Source organism: Cordyceps javanica, chromosome 1 (genome assembly GCF_051103115.1).
Source record: "Cordyceps javanica chromosome 1, complete sequence".
In the NCBI taxonomy this organism is placed as follows: Eukaryota; Fungi; Ascomycota; class Sordariomycetes; order Hypocreales; family Cordycipitaceae; genus Cordyceps; species Cordyceps javanica.
Window position 1 is genome coordinate 7,838,072 of NC_139295.1, and position 23,281 is coordinate 7,861,352.

Consider the following 23,281-nt stretch of genomic DNA (forward strand, 5'->3'; position numbering starts at 1 on the left):
CGACTCGCGCCAAGCCACCGCCAGTGGCGGCCAGGGCCCACTGTCAGGTACCTTCCAGAGGCGCCCAGACTGCGTACCTGGAAGTGATGCTGATCGGGTGTGTACTGATCGGGTGGGTACGCCGGAGCGGAGCGTGCCCGATGTTCCGCTGCTTGCCCGTTGCATAGCTCGGCCGACAGGGGCTCGTGCGCATTCGAGTTAAGCAGATGATGGCTGACGTTGCCGGTGCGGAGGAGGGCTGGGGGCAATCACTCTTTACTTGCTCCGGGGCATCAGGAACCCGCTTTCCCCCGCCGAGCACCGCCCTGCCGGTCATGTGAGAGAGCTGTCACAGGGCTTGCAGCAGTAGTAGCATGACTAGCTCGCTCGGCAAGTCGTTCTGGGCAATTAGCTGGCCTGGCTGACGCCGCAATCGACGACGGCCATTCCGCAGTAGCTGACCCGTCGCACTACGAATTCACAAATCATCAAGCTGCGGGGTCTCTGAAAAATGTCTTTGTATTGGCTACGGGAGCTATGCGACACAAGCCGCTTGGAGAACGGGCAACCCACACGTCACAGACTGCCAGGACGCTGATCTAAGCAGAATGGGGAAAATGGGCACTGTTCCGGCTTTGCTAATCACACAGATACTGCCAATTGAGTGGTCAGAGTGAACAAGATCAGCGTGCTCGCAATCTTCACGGCCCGGAGTGTGCTTTCTCTTCGTGCTTCAACCAGGCTAGGGCATCGGTGACTACCCACACTACTGATCCGCTGAGCAGCTTGGTCTCGGGGCTCAGCCTTCCTGCCGATGCCCCGTAAGTTTGTCCAATAAGCGGAAATGGCTGCTTGAAGGCGCTCTCAGTTCCGAGGTTGATGCTCGATTGTCTTTCGCAGGGCCTCAGCGCAAAGGTTGCACAACGGAAATGTTTCTTTTGTAAATGTGCGGTGGTTTTTCGATAATAACCATCTGAAATTCGATTGAGCTTCAGTCTCCATCATGTTGTGATTTTCTTTCGCGCATGTCCTTCATGATCTCGAACCATCTCGATAATGCTTAGAAAGAAGTGTTTTTCGTACTTGTCAAGCTGATCGACCTCTTGCTTTTCGTCGAAAAGTGACACCCTGACAATATAATGAAATCGAAGAGGATCAAAAGTACGGTTCTTGTGGTTGTAGAACAAACAGAAAGGAAAACTGGACTTCTCTGCCGTGCTCTCGCTTTAAATGTTCCAGCGTTGAATCAGCATCGAGCAACTAGCCAGACCAAGCCCTCCAGCTTCGAAGATCGCGCTGTTTTCTCTAGTTGTTCATCCACCTAGCGCAAAGTTGAGCGCCATCGTGATGCTACATGTCTGGCGATACCAGAAGAGCCTTCGTGGGATGATAGAATGAGCAACCACCATGAAGAGATGGCGTGTTGCAACTGCCCAGCACAACATTTCCTCGAGCAAAGCTTGGCCGAGGCCGTCCAAGGAGTTGATCCACCGCCATCAGATACTCCCCGGGGAGCAGGCACAGCCCATAACTTCGCAGGCCGTAGTCTCCAGCACAAGCCACAGCGGTACTAGGCGTCATGTTATTGGTCACAGGTACGTTAAGGTTTAGGATGAGGGCGCAACGCTGAGATCAAGTCGGCCTGCATGGCAACGCCGTCCGGCTGCTCTGCCATTGGTTACAATTTCTGTCTTCGGGACTGGCAAAAACAGGAACGCAAATGACTTGCGAATCGTACCAGACAAGGCTCGGCAGCAATGGCTACGGGCAAGAGCTAAATGTAGACGGCGTTGCCTTGGCTCAGGATCACGGAAAAGATCGGGCTACTCGCAGTGCAGGCGGACGTGTTTCCCTTTTCCGGCCACGCATGTCGCAGCGATCATTCCATGTCCTGGTAGATGCCAACGGAGGGCCCGAGGTTGCCTCGTTACCTTTAGGACGCACAAGCCACGATGCTCAGATCGGAGACGAGCGCACGGCGCACCCCGGGCGTTCTTCCGGGTGCGTAGTCATTTCCAGCTCGAACTGCCGAAACAGTGCACCATAGCTGTAATCAGTCCCCGAGCGCCTGCAAACGTAGTACCTGTGGCTGCTGATTGGCTTTGACTCAAACTAGCTGGCGGTACAAGCCCCAATCCCATTCGTGGAGCGAACGTCATTTTACAGCAGGCAATCAAGCGGAAATGTAAAACTGCGCGGTGAATCTGCTATGTCAAATCTCTTTAACAAACGATTTCCCGGGCAATGGGTCAAACCAGCAAATGCGTCATTTTCAACAAATTCACCTAACAATATACAAATGTCTGGGAACGAAGAACGACACGCGCCGAATTCCAGCGGCAGCAAGACGGAAAGGTCGCCGACCGGCCTCGGATCGCCGATATCACTTGAGCACGACAAAGACTTCAAAGTTTTGTCAGACGAAGCTTCGTCAGACGATGAAAAGGAAAACGTTAAGCCATCAGCGGGAAAACATGAGAGAGGAAAAATTCAGTACGGTTCGGAGGTCCTTGGCAAGCGGAAGGCGCTACATGAATTGAACGAGGACAGTGACGTCGACGCCCCAACGGACGGGACCCCACAAGTTCAGTTTATTGACCTCCTCATTGAGCTGAAGCATCATCTTAATGTGGTCAGTGGCGATATTGACCGTCTGTCAATCTTATTGCGCAGCCTAGCGGCGATGCAAGAGCTTCTGATCGTTATGGCAAAAGGAGAAAAAGAAGGCCATGTGGCCAAAAAGGGTCGGCCAGAGTAATTAGACTTTGCTACCCAGCTAAGTGAACCAGACAGCTCTATACTTGTGCGGTGAATGCGCCTAGATTATACCAATAAGCATGTTCAGCAGTCGTAATGGACCACGAGCCAGACACGGGACACGATTGCCCGCACCGTACGCAACTGGTTCAGAAGGTAGCAGTTTGATCGCCAAGCCTGAACAGCGACCGCATTCAGTAATGATTCCCAAAGGGGCAGCACTCTGTCGTGGCTTCTCTTGAATAGAGAGCCATGGTGATCGGTTGAGGCTGCGCGAGGCAAGGGAGCAGCAATATGGTGGACGATAGTACAGTTTGTATGGCCACAGGCTAGGATCGGCCAGACAAACCAGACGAGGAGAGCCGACGAGGAAAGATGACGAGGGAAGCGGGCGAGGGCACCAGTGCATACCCAGGTTCGGGCAAGATACCAGCATTGCCAGCTGACTCAAACGCTGGCAGACCACGGCTCTAACAATAGCATGAAAGACACGACGCACGCCAAGAAAATATGCGGACGAAGAGGCGCAGCATCGAATGCGACATGCTTCCCAATATCATTTTCTTGTGATCGTGCGGCCCAATAAGTCAACAAGTAGGTGTGCAGGTATCAAGCAAGACTGGCCAGGCTAAGCAACTGTCGGTATTCAGCCTCAAGCAGGGAGGTTGTGGCTAGAGTATACCTAGCTCACAGAACTACTTCAGCTACATTCTGACTGAGCGCTAACACGTTACAATCTGCAGCTTGGAGGTGAGAAAACATAGAGAGAAAGCCTCCCCACAACGGTCCATCCATCACTGGGTAATTTGCTTTGGATTCTGCACAAGGGTGGACGCAAGTAACTTTCATTGGCCTGCTATCGGTGATGCGGAGACACGTAAGACAATATAACGCTATTCCCTTTTTGACAGGGAAAACGGCTAGGCCTCTTTTGTTTTGGGAAAACCGCGGACAGAAGGCCCCGGCGCTTCGAGTAGGGATGAGCAGCATGGCTCGTTAGACAGGTCCGACATAACTGCGCTCGCTGCACAAAATCTGGCTGGGACGTCAACATGCCAACCTCGATGATCTGCCCTCCTTTCCCGTTACCTTTTCACGTTCCGTGTATCCCAACGCCGAAATGACACAACTGGTAACTCTGGCATTGACCGTGCCTTTCCTGCTGTTGAACGCTGCTCAACATGTGCTAGCGACCCGAAGATTGCGCAAATGCGACATGCAGCCACTGCCTCCATTTTCGTTACAGCACAAAAGATTCTTTACATGGCTTTACTGCGTTCTCGCTATTCTCTCAGTCACTCTCTCGATCGCTTTGTTAGCCACCTTCTTTGAATTCGGTCGCTTGCTTCAGATTTCGGAGATGTGGCAAGCTCGTGCAGGAAGTCTGGTGGTCCTCTTTGGTGTATTCAGCGAGGTGCGTATTGCAATATTATCGATGTTTGTTCTATCTAACATCACGGCAGATTGTTTGTCTCTACCCCTGTGTTAACAAATCTGCTTTGTCGATAGAGGTCAAGGTCCTGGTCAAGACTCCTGTTTTGTCGACCGTCGGGCTGGTGTTAACGGCCATCGGCCTATCCAAACACCCGCCAGGCGTATATATGCTTTCCGGAACGATTTTCAGTGCCGTGGGAGATGGTCTTTTCCTTTTCTCGACGAGGACCACGATGGTTAAGTCGGAGACATCTGTGGGGGCGAAGTTGGTAAACAGAAAGGTGGTCCTTGGTGGGTGTCGATTTGTTTCCTGTGTGGTGGCCATAGTTCTGTTGGCAATGCAGAACCTCCAACTGCAAATCGTGAGTAATTTCCTGTTGAAGCCATCTAGATCCAGCACTAATTAGCAGTATGTCGTCGTGCCATTCATTCTGACGCGAGCCTGTCAGAGTTTCATACACTTACGGGCTTGTACAGGATCACGCACTGAGTGTTCAGTTGAATGAGCAGAACCCTTCACGCAGTTCACCAACATCGTCTTGGCAAGCTAGGTGGAGCTGGTCGTCGATCGAAGAGGCTACTGTCGCAACCTGAGCAAACTGGTGTGTGCCGTTTCTTTTTTTTATGCGCTCGATGTCTAAAGCAGGCGTCGCGATCCCAATGCTTTCAGTCAACAGCCGCTCCAAACGTCGTCGCCCCTCCTCAAGTGGGGCTGACTCGTGCAGATGCACACGTCCAAGGAAAGCTCTGGCTAACTCTGTCAGCTTCCCCTCGAACGATGAACAACGTCGAGATTACTACACCCGAGAACTTCAAAATCGATCCAGCCGATCCGCCTCAGCGAGCACATCGAAATAACAAGCCACCATCTCACGTACTCCGCGCTTCAAGAAGAACGAGGGACTTCCGCTGGCCTTGCGAAGATGACGTTACAATCGCGAGGAAGGCCCGCGATCGGATCAACAACAACCCACCTCCTCCCGCAGAAGCGCCGATACACGAAAATATCACTTATTTCCATACGCTTTTCGAGAGCTTAGAGGCGGTTGAGCGGCCGTTCTTCCAAGCGCATATGGTTCTGGTATTGGATATCGCTATCTCGGAGCGGGAGATCGATCTGGATCGGGGTAATAAGTATTTGGAGAAATTTCTGCCAGGGGTAGAGAACAGTACCATCCAGCGGTGGAGATCAGAGAATCGACGCAGTTTTCGAGCCATGGCAGAATTGGAAATGACTGCCGGAAACTGTGCATACGCAATCTACCTTCACAGTGAGTATCGCCCGTTCCGCCCTTGTTGCTTTGCTAAGGAACCTATTGAAAACCCCAACGCAAAAGGGCTGTTCACGGATGACGATTTTGCGTACATAAAGAGCATTCGAAATGGAGGACCAGTCAATTGTCAGGAATATGAACAGCTGAGCCCGGTCTACTTAGTACCTACCCTGTGTCGAAAGTTGACGTGAGCTCCCCGTAACCGTTTCCTCAATGACGCGACTGACTAGCCGAATAGCGGAGCAACTGTCGAAAAAGCCCTGCGGCCGCCTAAGTCATCTGGTGGAGGGGAAAAGGTCGACGATAAGCCACTGTACGGCCTGTTCAAGCTCTACCCGGCGCCCGAGGCCGATGAGGGCCGACTCACGGACCAGCAAAAGCGATTGAAGAGGAAGCATGATGACGCAAGAGCCGAAATTGTGGAAGCGAAACCCTCCGCAGGGAGCATCTTAGAACAAAGCAATTATCCCGTTTGCGGTGACTTCATGGCAGAAATTGTTGCATATGTGGTAAGTATTTTGATAGCCGAATCTCGACAGGAGCTGACCTGATGGGAGCGTTCGATCACTTCAAATTGCGAAGGAACTCTCAGTCTGTCCGGTGATGATTTGCGACATGCAGCCTCGGAGCCACTCTTGCGTAGGCTCACGAATAAAGGCTCAAATTATACAGCAGGGAGACAGGGAGTCTGTTGCTTGGCGGTTCCATACTTCACGAGGGCTAGGAAAATTTCGGTTTCGGCGCGAGGTGTTGACTGGACTTTAGTTTGGCCCAGAAACTACGCCCTGGTGTTTTTGGGACACATAACACTACCTGAAGATAGCTACATATGGTTCCATGTCCAAAGGTTTCAACTAGGGTCGACATTTCTAAATACCCTTTTGACAACTCCGTTCGATGAGGCTGAAGCGACAATTAGTGAGAATAGCTAGAATGGAAAATATATACTCTCTGTGGACGTATTAATATTGCTGCTGGGCATTTTGCGCATGACGTGAACGATGCTAAGGTTTATACAGCACTGAGACAAAAGGCATAGATTCTACCACTCACTTTGTACAGCTGAATAATGCTGTGCACGTACAATGAATGCATTGGATGCATATATTTCTACTGCGGCCGGGTGCGAGTTTTGCAGCATCGACAGGTGAAAAACTCGATGTGCGTCGAATAGTCTGGAGGATATCAACACTAGCCAGCCAGGGACGCCTTGTAACGAATGGTAGAATCATGGAGGGGATGATAGCAGGCTACGTCCGCAGGAGTGCTCGACGAGTATTTGACTCCCAGCACTGAGCAGCACTGCTGGAGGGCGCAGGCACATCCGACCTTGGCTTCTCTCACTTTCCGTATCCTTGCTGGCAATGACTATCGGGCAAATACTATCCCGGATTGAAGCAAGCCGTCCCGGCCAGCGGTTGCGTGGCGTGTGCTGGTCCAGCAACGATGGCTTCTGCTCGCAGCTGATGGTCCTGGTGTACGGCAGCCCCACTACTCTCCCAGCTCGCCCTCTCTCAGGTCGGACCTAAGCAGCCGATGGGCCAAAAACACCCAACACACTCGCTCCTTCACCCACTGAAGATCCTGGCATACGGGCGTAGTTCTACAGGTACACCCTTTGCACCTGAGTCAGTATGCCGAATCGGTGCTGGTGCAGCAAAATAGGCTGGAGGCTTGCTGTTGCCTTTTTTGGCAGCTATTATAAGCCAATGCCATGTAGCTCGTAGCTATGGCATTATTGACGATGTTGCTTCTTCGAGCAAGACTTCACTCTAAGAAACATTTCGTGTCTCTGCAATGGGCTTATCGAGCATTGTCAGGCCTCCATTGTAAGCACGTGCATGCTCACGTGGCCGGATTTCGGACCCCTCACTGCCCCGCCACATGAAAGTACCTGCTTACCTGTCGGCCGGCGGCAATGTTTACAAATGCGTATCATTACGACCGAGTAGCACTTGTGCTGTCAAAATTAGCTTTCAAAAACAACAACTTCACTTTTGCTGTTGGATCTTCTGTCTCTATACTCCGATGCCTGAGGTATGATCGGCCAACAACAGAATAGGACTTGCTTTTAGCTGACACCAATGGCAACAGGAGGGCGCAGAAGAAACGGAGGATGGAAACTACGAGGAGATAGACTATTTTGTATTCAACCGTTCTCGAGAACCGCGTCTGATGTCTTGGAAAGCTTGTGAGCGTGGGTACCTAGTTCTCGATGGCAAGAAAGTAGACACGACGCAGACGAAAGAGGGCGTTCTGTTGGAGCCCGAGACAAGTGTGGTGGTAGTTAGACAACTTCATTTCCGTCTAGTTAAGAAAGACGGTTGATTGGCCATTCACCCAAAATTACTGCTCCCAATGCTCATCCGCGAGAATCATTCCAGTTGCGAAACTTAATACGATGTCCACCACAGAGTCATCAGGCAACGAAGCTACACCCGTGTTTACGCGCACCGCAAATTTGTGAAGCGTGGGTAATTGCCCGCAGAATTTGCTGTTGACTAAGCCGGCAAAGAGAAATTCGCCGATGTGCTCCTTCACAGACGCCGCAGGGTCTCCTAGGACCTGTGAAATGGCGTCCCCATATCGTCGTGAAACGATCAGTTGGAGAAGAAAGTCTCCACCCTCAGTCCTGGCGTACCGTACGGTGGCGGCTCCAGTCAGATAAATACACCTATTCTTTACTTCCTGTTTGCGGAAGGAGCTGTTTTCCAATGCTTCGTACAGCTTGTCCGAAAGATTGCCTTTCAATAGCTCGATCTTGAGCAAGCTAAGAGAAGGTCCAAACCTCTTCGGATGCGTCGCAACAGCAGAACACATGTCATGAACCGCCAGCTCCGGAACACGGCACAGCACACTGGAAATCAACGAAGCAGCATCTGGACTCGAGGTTATTCAGAGCTCCTGTCGAGCATCGTGGTGTATCCCAGAGAAGGAGCATGGAGCATCAAGACACTACCACTAGTTTGGGAGAGGCTTACCTGGTGGAAGAAACGTCTTCGTGACAGAGAGGAGCTTCTCGTTATCAAATACCGTTGTGGTCCTGACAATGTCTGGGGTAGACTGCACCGTGCATTCCATCCCGGGCAATCTAGATGCACCTGAACTCACTGGTGCAGCAGCAACTAAGGCCTGCTCCTTGCTCGGCTCCTTTGTCACCAGATCGCAAAACGGTTTTTCCTGATAAAGACGCTTCAGTTGTAGGACTAGTCCTTGAATATCGTACTTTGTCCAGGAGCGTAGCCATGTCGGTCGCACGATCTCGGCACAGAGGGAGTACATCGCAGGCCCGCAGTTAAGGAAAACTTGGTCGAGGAATTGCGGCAACTTGTCATCACGGTATTTGTTCGAATTATTATTTCGAAGTGCATCGGCATCGTTGTGGCGGAAGGGAGTGAACGACACTGGCGTTCCCGAGAAAACCCTAAGCTTGGCTGCATCGGTGAGCTGATTTACGACATCTAGAGGTCGTTTTTTGGTAGGCATGACTTATTGAAGGCAGACAGGGGAGCGAACAGAAAATCGGACAGACGAGCGCGCCGCAAAAGGGACAGAAAGGGGGACAGAAAAGGGGACAGAAACGGGACAGAAAAGGGGACAGAAACGGACAGAAAAGGGGACAGAAAGGGGGACAGAAAAGGGGACAGAAAAGGGGACAGAAAAGGGGACAGAAAAGGGGACAGAAAAGGGCTGTGCGGGGCAATTGATAGGGGGCTGGGGGTGATGGATATGTTGTTGGATACGCGGGAGTGTATTTAGATTAGGACAGGGTCTGAATAACAAATTATTAAGCCAGACCTGATGATTTTTTTTGTTGCTTGTTTCCAGCTTCGTCTGGAGCGGGGGAGTGCCCTCTCTGTCATATGTAACCACTGTAGCAAGGTATCGCTTTAACCGAGGATTCTACTCGCTAGCGTCCAATGACATTGCACACCACCGTAAATTTAACATGTTTACTACCCTACGCCTCAATCACCGTAGCGGGGTATCGCTTTAACCGGTCCTTTGATATCCGCGAATTTTAGCGTCAAATCATCGTGCAGCCCGTGGCCAATCTAACAAGATGCAGGTCCACCCACATGGCATGGGAGCTGATGGTGGCTGAACCCCAAGTTCGAATCTGGTCATTAATCAGTATTTGTGCAACTAGTGGCCGGGGATGTTCCCGCCTCCTCTGGGGCAGCTCAATGTGGCTTGTTAGCGTCGGTTCAACGCGATGCTCGATCTGCCGCACGGCCTGGTAGGGATGAGGTCAACACTCATTAACTATGTGGTCGCCGCGGCCACTGTCATTCCGCCATAGCATGCCCAGCCCTCGTCTATTCCGCACGGATGGAAAACCAACTGGCTTAGCCTGATTGCGCTCGGTTCTGCTTTTGTATTTTTGACTTCCATACTGCCACCCGCGCCAGGCCATCCCTTCGCCAATTCGCCGGCTCAACAGCATCACCAACATGAAGCGAAGCTATAGCGACCACTGTATTACACAGTCTACGGTATGATGCATTTGGTCTTGGAGAACTTATCAAAAGCGTACAATGCTAATATTGATAACGACAGCAAGCGAACGCCTGTAGCAGCAACGCCGTTGCGCGACGTGCTAGAGGGGTTCGCCACCTTAGCGATGAAGAACTTGGCCAGCACGGCAGGGAAAACATTACTGATAACAATGGCGATGGCCAGAGTGATGGCAGTCATATGGCTGTCCAAAGGTGGCTGGTACGATACCTTGGCATTTGCATCCTGAAACAAGAAAAGCTAATACCACAATTGCAGAGCAGGATAGTCTTCGACGGCGACGCTTGCGACAATGACAACCCCAGCGACAATAACTACGCCGCCGGCGCCGACAGTTTTGGCACTATGGAATGCACAACTCATGACATAGGAAGCGCTCACCCTGATTCAGCGTATGCTTCATCGCAGATTAGCACTACCACCGCCGAGGTGACGGAGTTTACATTCTTCGGTCAAAAATTCGAGAGCGTAGGGGGTTCCGAGCCTCAGCCCGTAGAGGAAAAATGGATAAAGGCTTCCGAGGCTATGTTAGTGTCGAAATCCATTTGATGAATTGCTACTAAACTTTTGCAGATATCAGTATCCAATCCCCGAGCATGACGGACGCAACTTACCACGCTTTGGCAAAGCTCTTGATTTAGGCACGGGCAATAGCACATGGGCAATGTCAGTGACATCCCCCCTCCCCAGGGTGTGCCGGCTAACATGATTGCAGCACCATGGCTCGAAAATATCCACGAATGAAGATACTGGGTATATACGAATCATCTCCGTTCCGTCAAGACGATCCCGCAAACTTGACCGTGATGCTAGACAATATCGAAAGTGGGGTAAAGGACCTAAAAAAAGACGAGTACGATCTCGTTCACGTGCGAGAATTGGAAGGATGCATCTCCGATTATACTGCTTTCTACCAGTATTTATTCCAAATACTCAAACCAGGCGGTGTTATGATTCACAGAGAACTTGCCCTGTCTTCAACAGCAAAGTTGTTGGAGTGGTGGCCGAGTTTTGAACAGCACCGCGCGAAATCGCTAGAACGACGGGGATGCGAAGTGAACATCTGCGCGAGGATGGAAAGAATGATAAAGATTCATTTTCAAGACGTTACAAGCCAGATGTTCGATGTTCCTGCTGCTCCCTTTCTTGACAGTATCGACTGTCGTGTAGCTAAGGTGGCACAAGACCTGGCTTGGGACCCCAACGTGTTTCGGATACATGCCACCATGATGTGCAAAGAAGTAACGGAAAACAAACAGACTGCTCTCTACAACTGGTCAGTCTTCAGATATGGGTGTAATGCCGCATCAACTAACTTCCAAAAGTTACTCTGTGAGCGCCAAAAAGAATAATCCGCCTGGCAATTGACCAAGCAGCGTTTTTGTTCCTTTCCTTATATCTCAACGGAAATTCGGAAGCATGTTTTCCGAAAGAGCCAACATAGATCAATCCCAATAATCCTTTCAATCTTGCTCGTGACGGACCCATACGACTGAATAGCAAGCCCAGGAGTTAGGCATGTAATTCGTCGCTACTGGATCAGCCGAGCCTTTCCCTGTTTTCGCTTGGAGACCCCCCCACACAAGTCTTTGCAGGAACTGTGGCGTACTGGTAGTCTCACATTGTCTAGGCTCAGACAGCCTCCACGGGTACTCACTCGTTCTACAAAGCATCATCCGCCCTGGCACCGCCGCAGAACGGCGCACATCTCTCGTTGCGGAAAAGGAGCTTCCAATCGTCTTGTTCCAGATACGTCCCAGAGACCCCACAACTCTTCTCATCACACTATGGACTTGATACTTTGATGGATACCAAGGGCAGATTGCTGTTAGATTTTTGCATGTTCCGCTTTCGCCGCAATTCATCGCAAGTTTGTGCTAACCTTTGCTCTACAGACATACATAATTGGTGTCCAGGAAGAAGCGTGCTGACCAAGACAAACCCCTGGTTGCTCTTCGCCAGTGCGCAGCGTATACCCAGTGTTGTAGCCGCCATGCAGTCCCTCGCTGGTATATACGTTGATGACTATATACCAAATAAATCTATACGGCTTCTCGTCAACGAAAGATTTGTCAGCGCCGAAGCCCGACTCAGCAAGCTGCTTCAGGATCAGCGCAACCTGGGCATCAACGAATCAAGCGAGCTAATGACATTAGCGTCATTGCTTTCTATGCAAGATGTGGTTCTCACGGAACGGAGAGTCCAAGATCGCTACACCGCTCGCTGGCTGACGGGATTCAGACAGGCAGAGCGTGTGCTGCAATCCACGGATGACCCAGAATCTCGCTTTTACTGCAAGAAGTCGGATGCCACCCAGGTCTCTGCCTTACGCACATCTCAGTCAGTCATCGTCGGGGGAGCTGTCATTTTGGCTCAGACGATGATGTCCGTCTCGCCTCTCGCGACTTTCAATCCCACTGCCGAGACATCCAGATTCGGTTTTCTTTTACATGGATCCGAAGCGGACCTGTATGAAATCCACGGTGGGTGCGGTTTTTCGAGACGGCTTCTTCACATCTTTAGCCAGGTGACTCACTGTTCCACTCGCATGCTACAAGACGCCGAAACGCCTATTGTGCCTGTAACTGCTGAGGCGCTCTACGACCATCTTATGAAAATGCATCAATGGAGTGGTGAATATGATAGCTGGGAGGCTGCTAACAGCAAACCTCAAGCGATTGAATGGATTCGTCAGACGGACGAGAATTACGTCATCAAAGAGGCGAAATAGATGACGGAGGTGACGGCAGAAACGTGAAGACTAGCTGGAATGATCTATTTACAGTGTCGCCTCTTTAGGTATCTTGTGTCTATCGTCTGTCTCAAGCCACGCTGACATCTTCTTAGACTACCGCGAAACGACCACCGAGTCGTTGCCAACATAGCCGATTTGGCCAAGTGTGTTTCTATCATGCCAACCTCAGGTCCTGTTTTCACGGCTCAAGCCCCGCTGCTACCGGTCTTCTTTCTTGGACTATTGGCCACTGAAAAAGAGCACACCCAAGTCGCGGAGATTTGGTTTCGGCAAGTTCTAGAAACACCTGTGCGCAGTGTAAGTTCTAAACTTGATGAGCGAAAAGAGGCCCCATTCAATGCTAGTTACTAATCGTGTTCTTGCGCCAGAGCGTGCCGTCACTTCATCAAACTCTGGAACGTATTCAGAGTTGGAAGGACCACGAAGTCCCAGTACCTGCGCCAAGCATGGAATTACCTAAAACTATTGCCGAGAGGCAACCCTGGTGGGAGCGCATGGTGTCTAAGATTCAAGAAACAGAAATTAACGTCCTCCGTGTAATATGAAAAACCTATATAGAACCGAATTGGTGTTACTATGATCTACCAAAGAATTATAATGATGTTCTGTACTACCATTAATGCACGATTATAAGACTAAGAAATGATAGGCAAATTTCATTGCCTTTCCTGTAAATGATAGAAACTACGAAAGAAATGTTTATAACTATGGCTTTCGGGAACCCGACATGTGAAACTACACAAAATGAACATCTCTCCTTCGGCACTTAAAGTCGAGTCAACAATTTGGAGAGAACGCAGGGCCACAAAGAAGTCAACAAAGCAGATTGTTGGCGATATGGGTTAGTTCCACTGAAGTGCTTGACATGTCTGGGTGCCCGGTAGATAGCGCAGAGTCACCTGGCTTTGACCGCGGCCTCACCAAGCGTCGCACCCTTGTTGACCGGTGGTCATACCGTCCCGGGGCCGAGGCAAGCCGTCCCAGCCAATGGTTGCGTGGCGTGTGCTGAAGCAGCGACAATAGCTTTTGCTCACGTCTAATGACTCTTTTGGTCAATTGAAGGTTTAGTCTCCAGTACCAGACGTACCAGCATCCTCCTCATATCCCCTATAGAGGAGCACTAGTCAGCTCCAGATATCTCCTCGCGGTGCTCCGAGTGCATTGGTACCCTCCACCGTCGATGCAAACAATGTCTTCGCGTGGCGTGCATGGCTACATGTAGTTTTCCCTTTCCTCACAATATTTCGCAGCAATTTGTCGTCCTTGCAACCGAGACGGTGGGGCATCGCAGGTCCGTCACCTTTGTCTACACCTTCTCTGACGAGGATTGTCAAAACGGGGAGAAGTAGCGTCAGGAACACAAAGGGCCTCGCCATGCCCAGAATGTCCGAGGTTAAGGTCTTGCGGCTCCATTTCTCACTCACCGCGCATCTTCAGCATATTGTGCAATTATCTCGCACCCTGCTGGCAGCTTTCCAGGTCACAGGGGGTGTACGCTTCCTCCTTGTCCAACACACACCTTTGAAGGTCGTTAGGTTGGCATATTCTAATCCCCTCCCATGCAGGAACAGTTGAAATATTGCCGCTGTAAGAGGGACATTTGACGATCCGTCGACTTGGTATCATTCTTATAGCTATATATATATTTACACCAGAGTGCATTTGAGGTTCGAATCTAGAGCAGCCCGAACACCCCCTCCCCTTTTAAAAAAGAAGACTGCGCCCGTCCGTGTGTGTATAAGTCGTCTCTATGTTTGATTTGTCCCGTGGGGCTCGCGCCGTTGCTGATCTCGCATTTCATCACGCCGCGGTTAACACTCAGCTCCTTCATCGTTGGCACGGGTACTGTGCTGTGATCGACTTGCCGGGTACAGCCGCCCTCGGTCTCAAAGATGGCGGCGAGTGGCGCTGCCAAGGCGAGTAGCTGGTACGAAGTCGGCAAGCCATAGCTTCCAAAAAACATAGCATCGACATGTCTCCATCATCATTCATACCTATCCCCGCTATACACCTCGCGCTTCCTCTGATTGTGTGGCATCGATCAAGTGAACAGAATGCGAGTTATTGCGCGCACGCCACAGTTTCATGCCCAACGCCAAAAGCATTCCCAAGTTCCCAGAAGCCTAGTCAAATCAGGCTGCGACACAGAGTTGACGCTGTAAGAGATGATTCGTAGTCGTATTCGCAACGAGCATATCAAGTGGAGTAGCAAAGACACGATCCTTCCGCCTACTCCACTCTAGTGTCATGTTTCATTTCGCCCGTCACTCGTTGGACGCCTTGAGAGATCCATTGATTGGCAGAGGGTGCCGATGGCGTAGTCTGGTGAAACAGGCGGAAAGGAGCCAGCGTGTGGTATTCGATGAGAGGATATAAAACAGCGCTTTCCGCATTTCTTTGCCGTATTTTCTATCCATATTCATCACTTCCCGCAGTCGTTGACCATGTCCACTATCAACAACCTCGAACGTGAAGACCACAGTCGTGATGCAGCCTTCACCAAGGCCATGCATGGTAGCTCGGCTGATGCCAAGGGCGGCATCTCTGCCATGTTCTCTAAGGGCGGGGAAGCGAAGCAACTGGCCGTGAACGAGTACTTCAAGCACTGGGATAATAAGACGGCCGTCGACGAGACCGCCAAACAGCGAGCAGTACGTCTTATTGACAGCAAAACTTTGCATGGCGGAAGGAGTGATTCTGAGCTTTCTGCGATGCTGCTTGCCAAGAATGAAGAGGTATACTGATCACAATGTAGGAGCGAACCGCCGAGTATGCAACTCTGACAAGACAGTAAGTCTTTTATTCACTCCGACAATGAACATCTATTTGACTGTCCAGTTACTACAACCTTGCGACCGACCTTTACGAGTATGGCTGGGGCCAATCTTTCCACTTCTGCCGCTTTGCCTATGGAGAGGCATTCCGCCAAGCCATCGCTCGCCATGAGCATTACCTGGCTCACAGCATCAACATACAAAAGGGAATGAAAGTCCTGGATGTCGGCTGTGGCGTCGGCGGCCCTGCACTCGAAATTGCCAAGTTTACAGGGGCAGATATTACTGGTCTGAACAACAATGACTATCAAATCCAGCGCGGTACGCGCTACGCTGCGAGACAAGGCCTCGCAAATCAGGTCCACTTCGTCAAGGGCGACTTCATGGTAAAGAAAAGTCCTGCACCCCCCCTTTTGTAGTCCGACTGACAAGTGCCTCGCAGCAAATGTCGTTTCCAGATAGCACATTTGACGCCGTCTATGCCATCGAAGCCACTGTACATGCTCCTAGTCTTGAGGGCATTTATAGCGAAATCTTCCGCGTCCTCAAGCCTGGTGGCACGTTTGGCGTATACGAATGGCTGATGACGGATGAATACAACAACGAGAACCTCAGGCACCGCGAGATCCGCCTCGGAATAGAACAGGGCGATGGAATCTCGAACATGTGCAAAGTCTCCGAGGCGCTAGACGCCATGAAGGCGGCCGGCTTCGAGCTACTACGGCATGAAGACTTGTCAAGGTACCCCGATTACTCTCCCTGGTACTGGCCTCTGTCTGGCGAGCTGAAGTACATCCAGTCAGTGGGAGACATCTTCACAATCGTGCGCATGACCAGCTGGGGACGCACCATCGCTCACAACCTGGCCGGGCTTATGGAGACCCTGCGGCTCGCGCCGGCAGGGACCAAGAAGACGGCCGACAGTCTCGCCCATGCTGCCGACTTTTTGGTTGCTGGTGCGCGAGAGAATTTGTTTACTCCTATGTATTTGATGGTTGGGAGGAAACCTGAGTAGCGGGAGGGTGTCAATTCGATGTGTTGTTACTACATCGTGGGCGTAGAAAGAGCACTGGACCGGGAGGCAAGCGATCTGGTCAATAGTGTTGCTATTTTATTCATCGTTTGTGTAATCATTTCGAAGCAATCCAACCTTTTCAATTGCATATCTTTCAAATTCGTCATAGTAGCAAGAGCGTCTAGAACCATTTTTATGTTGCGCGGAGACGGCGTATGTATAATGTAAATAGACTGCTTGTTAAGAGTCTATGGCTTCATAGTGTCATCCGTCGCTACCTAGAGGGAGTCGGCTTTTTGCACTGGGACGAGTGGTAGTAGGCTTGTACTCAGAACGTGTGGTCGAAAGAGGTGAGAAAATATGAGGAGTAATTAAGACAGTCGATAAAGTCGAAGAGCAGGGTGATCTCTCACGTACAAGACCTGGTGAAGCAAAGTGACGGTAGACTATCAGGGGAAAGAGGTACTGGGAAATCTGAATACGCGACCAGAGTAATTTCAAGATAGATTGGGGAGGATAGGGAAAATAAAGACTCAAAAAATAGGGATGCGAAATTACGTGCGCAGGACCAAGACTCGACCTCGAGCTTGCTTGCTCATTGTCGGTAGATTGCTTGAGACATCGTCGTTGGCTTGACGCTGATATGCTGTACGAGATGGCGGCTGACGATTCTGCACCGAGCATAGAAATTCTGCAGCATCTGCGACACGAGAGGCTGGCTGATCCCATGATGCACTCTCCTTTCCGGAGGTTCCCGTGCGCCGCCCCTGCACCGTGCTCGCGAGCCTTGGGTCACGATGAGATGAGCCAGTGCGTTGCATAGCCGTCGGCCGTCTTCGAACCCAAAAGCATTGCGCGTGGAAGAAGGCATTTTGCAGTGCATGATTTGCAGACATCGTACCCGTGCCACGTCGACCACGTTAGGACCCACGCGATCGTGGACTGCATTCGAGCGCGATGCTGCAAATACGTTCCCACGATGCAGTACATTTGAGGCAAAGCCAAGAGAAGAACGGCACATCATATCACATTCATTTTCTAGATGTATCTTGTATCAGTCCCAAAAAACCAAGAAACTTCGCCACCGTCTCGTCGAGTTCGTCGCTGTTGCGTCCGGAAAAGAGGATAGCATGAACTCTCACAAAGAGCTCATCGGATGGACCTAGACGAATAGACTTTTCCAGAATTGGCTTAAAAAGCGTCATGATGCTAGCCCAAGCGCTTGGGAAAGGTACTGCAAACGGCAAGTGGATGCGCTGCTCTGGTGGGCTCTCGACGCGAAATTGACGCGCCAGTTTCAAATTTCTCCGGCGTGAACTTCACACTGCGCAAAGCAACGCCACGAGACATGGCTTTCTTCAAAGATGTGCAAATTTAATTGTCTCAGTCAAACCGTTGGAAAAACGAGCATTTCAGCGTCAAGATGGTGTCGCTGAATCGAATCTTGAACCTCTCATCGAAGGAGCCAGCGCCGACCGAAGCAGCATCGCCAACCCAAGCAACGCAGTCCGAAGAACCAGCGACGCCAAACGGGCCAGCATCCCCGAATGACCAAACACTGTCGAAGAAAGTCGCATCACAAAACAACGCCGACGAGAGCGGAAACGGCGCGCCTACAAACTCGTCAGACATATCCAGTCCAAGGAAAACGATTCAGTATAAAGAGCGAACGTGGAAGTTCAGAGGCTCCGAGTGGGATAAACCCGGCATTCTGTTACTGAAACTCGAGCCTGTCGGGTCAGACAGCGGTATTGAATTAATACGCGAGAGAGATGTTCACCGCGAAAGCTCCAAAGACCTTCTGCAGCTATGGGAGACCATCGATCGACCTGAGCCTGAGAACGAATTGTACGAGCCATTCAAGGTCATTAAAATATGGCGTGGGAAGGCCCTTATGCAATGGACAGGCTTCGATGATTCGCAGAAGAATCTGTCAATGGAGCTACTGTCGATCATCAATGATATTGCCCCGGAGTTACTGACGGAGTACCGGGACCAGCGAGCAAGACACCGAACGAAAGGACCAGCCAAGAGACGCAAGCTAGTTGTCCAGAACGCCATACAACCAAAGTCACAGCGCTCACAACGCAGAACGAAGCAGCGTCTGGTGTCAGGGCTTTGACAGAGGGGCCACTCCGCGAAGCGCTGCCAGCTTGTAGGACAACGCGTGAGCGCAGGATGTGCAGAGAGGCAGCCCGATACCTTCATTAGCTGGCGGGAAGTACCGACGCGGGTAGCCGAATTTGCCCGAGCTGCAGATCAAAGCCCGCGTAAGAGGACATGTCTGCTCTTTTGAAGCTATTTTTCCTGTCTGAGATACCTACAATAAACTCAGCTGCCTACGCGACGAGCGTCCGCAACCTGTACTCGGCAGTGGGTTGTTATGTTGAGTGACGGAGGTCGTTTCTATGCGAGAGCAGCGCGAAGCAGGGGAAGTGGGCATTGAGAGCACGTGGCAGCCATGGGCGCCGGTATTGTGTCTAGGGGATGCACGGGAATTATTGATCGTTTCAGGAGGATGTTCATTCTCTCCGCAAGGGAGATATCGACCCGATAATGCCTGCTCCAGAAAGAAACGCAGGACAGGCTTCAAGAACCTCGGCCGGTTGTCTACACGAGATGCATGTCTATCCGACCCGTGACAAAAATTTCACGCCCTTGGGACGAAACTCAGCAACAGTTGAACGAAACCACAGTTGAACGAAACCACAGTTGAAACTACAGCCAACGCGCAGAACGATAGATCAGCTCGCCATTGTTTTCAAGTTTGCGGTATAAACTCTTCCAGCAGCAGCGGTCTCAAGCGTCATGTTGAAACTGTGCATGAGTGCGGCAGAACCTACTGTGTTTGTACCGTTCGAGGCTGTGCCAAGTACGACAAAGCAGTGTTCAGAAAGGATAACTTCCGGCGACACTGCACGAAGCGTCACCCAACAGCTAATCTGAAGAAATTTGGACTCTGATAATATGCGCCTTCTGCGGATTTTTGGCTTAAACAACATGCGTACCAGGGCCCTCAGGATCAAGGCCTTCACGACGGTTTTTGAGGATTGACGGACGGGGATAGGCACGCTCTATCCTTAGGGACTTTTAATTCATGAGACAAAATTTCAGCTCTTAGTAGCCAGTTTCTGTTAATCAGCTCGTGTTTTTCTCAACGGATTTCCTCGTTTTCCTTGTTTTCCATGTCGACCATTGTAGTCGTGGCAGATCCAGTGATGTGAGGTTTCACGGCTGTGGTACCTACCTAGCTAGATGTTCCGTGCCCCGCTGGAGCCCTAAGCAGCCCATGGCCGCTAGCCACTGAATACGCAAACAAACAAATTACTGTCCGCTGAGACAACGGCAGACCTATGACATCAGGCTTGCGTCCCGAACCACTTTGCTTTCCAGTTTATCTCTGGCACTTTCCGCGACGCTCTCCTCAGCAAGCTCCCCTGCATTACATCGATCCCGGCCAGGCCTACTCGGAGAACTGTAAGCCTGCATTGAAAGGCACCCGCGTCTCAATTAGGAGTAGCGAGATGGCCTCCGCCCTCGTCGCCCCAATCATACCATCTGAAAACGCTCTCGTGCCCGAACAGTCGTCGAATCTACTTACGATCCGTCTGACATCAAGGATGCGGATCCACTCTAGTTCTGTGAATGCGGACTTGTGCCGTACCCGTCGTCCGCCCGATATCACAGCCTTCCTGTCACTTGCCCCCGATTTGAGCGCGATTTGCTCACAAGTATACAACAAAAGAACCGACCCGCGGAAGACCAACTGTATTCACATCGTATTTATATATCCGGGGCTAATATGAGACACCGTTGGCCATCATCCTATGGTTTTCCTCGGACCACGAATTCATGTTGTTCCGCTTACAGCTTAGCCCGAATCGGCAGCTCGATCTCCTTCGCCCGACGCGGCTCAACCTAGGTCTTCATTAGCAGTAGAATCTATATTTCAGGGCGCAACATACGAGTGCATTTAGATCTGGCAGACTCATCCCGGCAGGACAATGCACGCTGAGGTGCCAAGCACCCGTGGACGGGCTCTGATACAAGACAAGCGCGCCGATGTCTCCGACCTGGCCTAGCCGCAAAGTCTTCGCCCGTATAGAAGGGGCCCTTTTCCGAACACATTCTTTCTGTTTCTTGTCATGATATCTGAAGGCGCCTTGGTTGACTCTGATATCGGCTTCCTCGTTCTTGAGAACCTACATCACCGTCAGGAATGGACTTGTTGCGTTATCCCGCTGCGTGCCTACCTACCATCGCGTTCAGATCGGGGAAAGTCATGCCCGCAGGGCGGTGCTGCGTGACGTGCCAAAGCGAGGATGCATCCTGGCAGGCGAACAGTACCGGGATGTTTCCTCCCTCACCGAGCCGCCTGATGCTCCTTTCCAAGGCCAGGCCACACTTTTTCACGGCGGCAGGGTGTTGCATAGCTTGGGTAGCCAAAAATGCGTCAAGGCGAGGGGTTGTATTTTGCTCTCTAGGGTTACAGTCGAGAAAAGACTGTCCCTTATATGATTCTAGGGTGTAGGCAGGAGGGGCCCGCACCAGAGAGCAGAAAGTCACTGCTCATGGCAAAAGTAGAACCCCTGCGGTAGACGTCCGCAGCGTACGGCGGGGGTGGGCAGCACAAGATGCTCATGTCGGTTCGCCAGGCGCGAGCGGCAGAAAGGCACTGCTCGTGCCGCGTGGTCAACGCCCCTGCGCCAGGCGTTCGTAGCATACGGCGGGGTGGCAGCACAAAGATGCTCATGTCGATTCAGCAGGTAGAAAGCTACGGCTCATACCAAGAGTGGGATAGACCCGCGCCGGGCGCGCGTTCGCTGGGCAGCAGAAAGATGCTCATGTCAGTTCAGCGGCAGGCATGGGAAGCAGAAAGACACTGCTCATGGCAAGAGTTGGAACACCCCTGCCAGGGCGCGGGGTGAGCAGCACAAAGCAACTCATGTCAGTTCAGCATGCCACGAGTGGAACACCCCTGCGCCAGGCCTTCGTAGCACACGGCGGGGGTGGGCAGCAGAATGGCGCTGTTCATGTCAGTCAAGCGGCGGGCATGAGGAGTAGAAAGACACTGCTTATGCCAAGGGAGTACCCCTGCGCCAGGCGTTTGTAGCACACGGCGGGGGTGGGCAGCACAAGGATGCTCATGTTGGTTCGCCAGGCGTGGGCGGCAGAAAGGCACTGCTCGAGTCACGTGTGGAATACCCATGCGCCAGGCGTTCGCATGGGAGTAGAAAGACACTGCTCATGGCAAGAGTTGGAAGCCCCCGCAGAAGGCGCTCGCAGCGTACGGTGGGGGTGGGCAGCACAAAAACGCTCATGGGCATGAGGAGGAGAAAGACACTGCTCATGCCAAGGTGGAACTCCCTGCACCAGGCGTTCGCACGAACGACAGGGGCGGTGGTCAGAGTTAGTGAGCAAGAAACCCCTGCAACTTGTCCTTCCGATTGGGAGGCAAATCAACAGCAGACGGGCCGGACTGGAAACCAAATCTGGGAGCAGTTCGAGCAAGGATACAGTCTACACTTGCCACAGGACGGACGCTTCGACGATTGACAAACGAATGGCCGGGATAGGCTTTCGACATACTACGAAACCGCAGCCACGATGAAACCGACTCACGACGCTTTGGACGCTGTAGATAGGACTCCGAACACTTGGGGAATAGCCCTCGAGCTAGTCATCGATGATAAACAAAGTGGATGCGGTGGGGTGGAGGCGAAAGACAAAACAAGGCGACCAAGAGGTCGACAGAACAGAAGCGAAAGAAACGTCACGGAAAAAGCAAACATGTACCTAAGCATGGATAGTGAGCCTATCGGCCGGAGGCCACCAGGCGTAATAAATCTTGAATGAAAAAATACGGCGGTAGTTTAGTGACACATCCGAAGCGAGGCTTCAAAGGAAACGTTGCTTGCGTGAATCTTCAGGGCACGTTCAACGCTACATAAGATACCATAAAAACCGGGGTGGGTGTGGCGGGTGCGTACGTACAGAGCACATTTAGGGGACGGCTGCCAAATTTAGCGGTCGTCTTCCCGACCTTGCTACTAAAACGCACTAATTCACCCGCGACACCCAATTCCATGTTTACGTAATGGAAACATGCAAACCGCTACAGTGCGTCCTGTTGAGCCTGTCTTAGTCTAATTCATTCTGCCTTTACTATTGTGCAGCTCTGTCTAGATATGGACCAATGGACGTGGACAGCGGCAAGGACAAGATCATCACGATCAGACCAAAGAGAAGGCCGCGACAAGAGATGTTTTCATTGAAAATGAAAAGAGAAAGAAAAAAAACCGGCTTCTGCGTTTCTAAGCAGCAGACAACGCCAACAAAAAAAACCACAACGACGCCCGGCAATGCATCCGATCACCCCGTGAGGGAGAAAAAAAGGCCCAAGAAACAGACGAGTATGTCCAAAGAAGCCATATTAATAACACAATCCTCATACTTCAAAAAAAAAAAAAAAAAAAAAGAGCAGACGTTGCAGGCCAGCAGGACCAGCCGGGTAGGTCCAATGAAGCCACAACTCTCGGACAGCTACTACGCGCAAGCGGCTAACGAGCAGGGGCGAGATGCCAAAAATAGCAGTCTGTGTGAGCAGCCGAAGCTAGACTCACCCAGTAGTTGAGTAGATCCGGCGGAGCCAAAAACCTCAAAGACTGAACCACAAGCAGACGAGGCTGGCTTGCAGAGGAGACGACTCAATTCAAGGAACCGAAAGCGACCCGGCGGATCACTCATCTAAGGTTGACAGGAGGGTGAAAAACGC

General features: G+C 51.4%; 4 protein-coding genes across 4 annotated transcripts; 3 read left to right on the forward strand and 1 right to left on the reverse strand.

Moving 5' to 3' along the window:
• Nucleotides 1-7,790: 7,790 nt before the first annotated feature.
• On the reverse strand, nucleotides 7,791-8,930 carry V2A60_002390 (uncharacterized protein; the record flags this gene model as incomplete). The annotated part of the gene is made up of 2 exons (XM_083253741.1): nucleotides 7,791-8,323; nucleotides 8,426-8,930. 2 exons carry the CDS (start codon nucleotides 8,928-8,930, stop codon nucleotides 7,791-7,793), a joined length of 1,038 nt encoding a protein of 345 aa, XP_083109867.1.
• A 968-nt stretch (nucleotides 8,931-9,898) lies between these two features.
• On the forward strand, nucleotides 9,899-12,693 carry V2A60_002391 (uncharacterized protein; the record flags this gene model as incomplete). The annotated part of the gene is made up of 6 exons (XM_083253742.1): nucleotides 9,899-9,940; nucleotides 10,005-10,163; nucleotides 10,221-10,489; nucleotides 10,536-10,628; nucleotides 10,678-10,715; nucleotides 11,858-12,693. The coding sequence occupies 6 exons, from the start codon at nucleotides 9,899-9,901 to the stop codon at nucleotides 12,691-12,693; spliced, it is 1,437 nt and encodes a 478-aa protein (XP_083109868.1).
• Nucleotides 12,694-15,161: 2,468 nt separating this feature from the next.
• On the forward strand, nucleotides 15,162-16,506 carry V2A60_002392 (sterol methyltransferase; the record flags this gene model as incomplete). Its single annotated transcript, XM_083253743.1, has 4 exons — nucleotides 15,162-15,368; nucleotides 15,473-15,507; nucleotides 15,556-15,877; nucleotides 15,934-16,506. 4 exons carry the CDS (start codon nucleotides 15,162-15,164, stop codon nucleotides 16,504-16,506), a joined length of 1,137 nt encoding a protein of 378 aa, XP_083109869.1.
• A 1,423-nt stretch (nucleotides 16,507-17,929) lies between these two features.
• V2A60_002393 (uncharacterized protein) lies at nucleotides 17,930-18,628 on the forward strand (the record flags this gene model as incomplete). The annotated part of the gene is made up of 1 exon (XM_083253744.1): nucleotides 17,930-18,628. One exon carries the CDS (start codon nucleotides 17,930-17,932, stop codon nucleotides 18,626-18,628), a length of 699 nt encoding a protein of 232 aa, XP_083109870.1.
• Nucleotides 18,629-23,281: the final 4,653 nt, after the last annotated feature.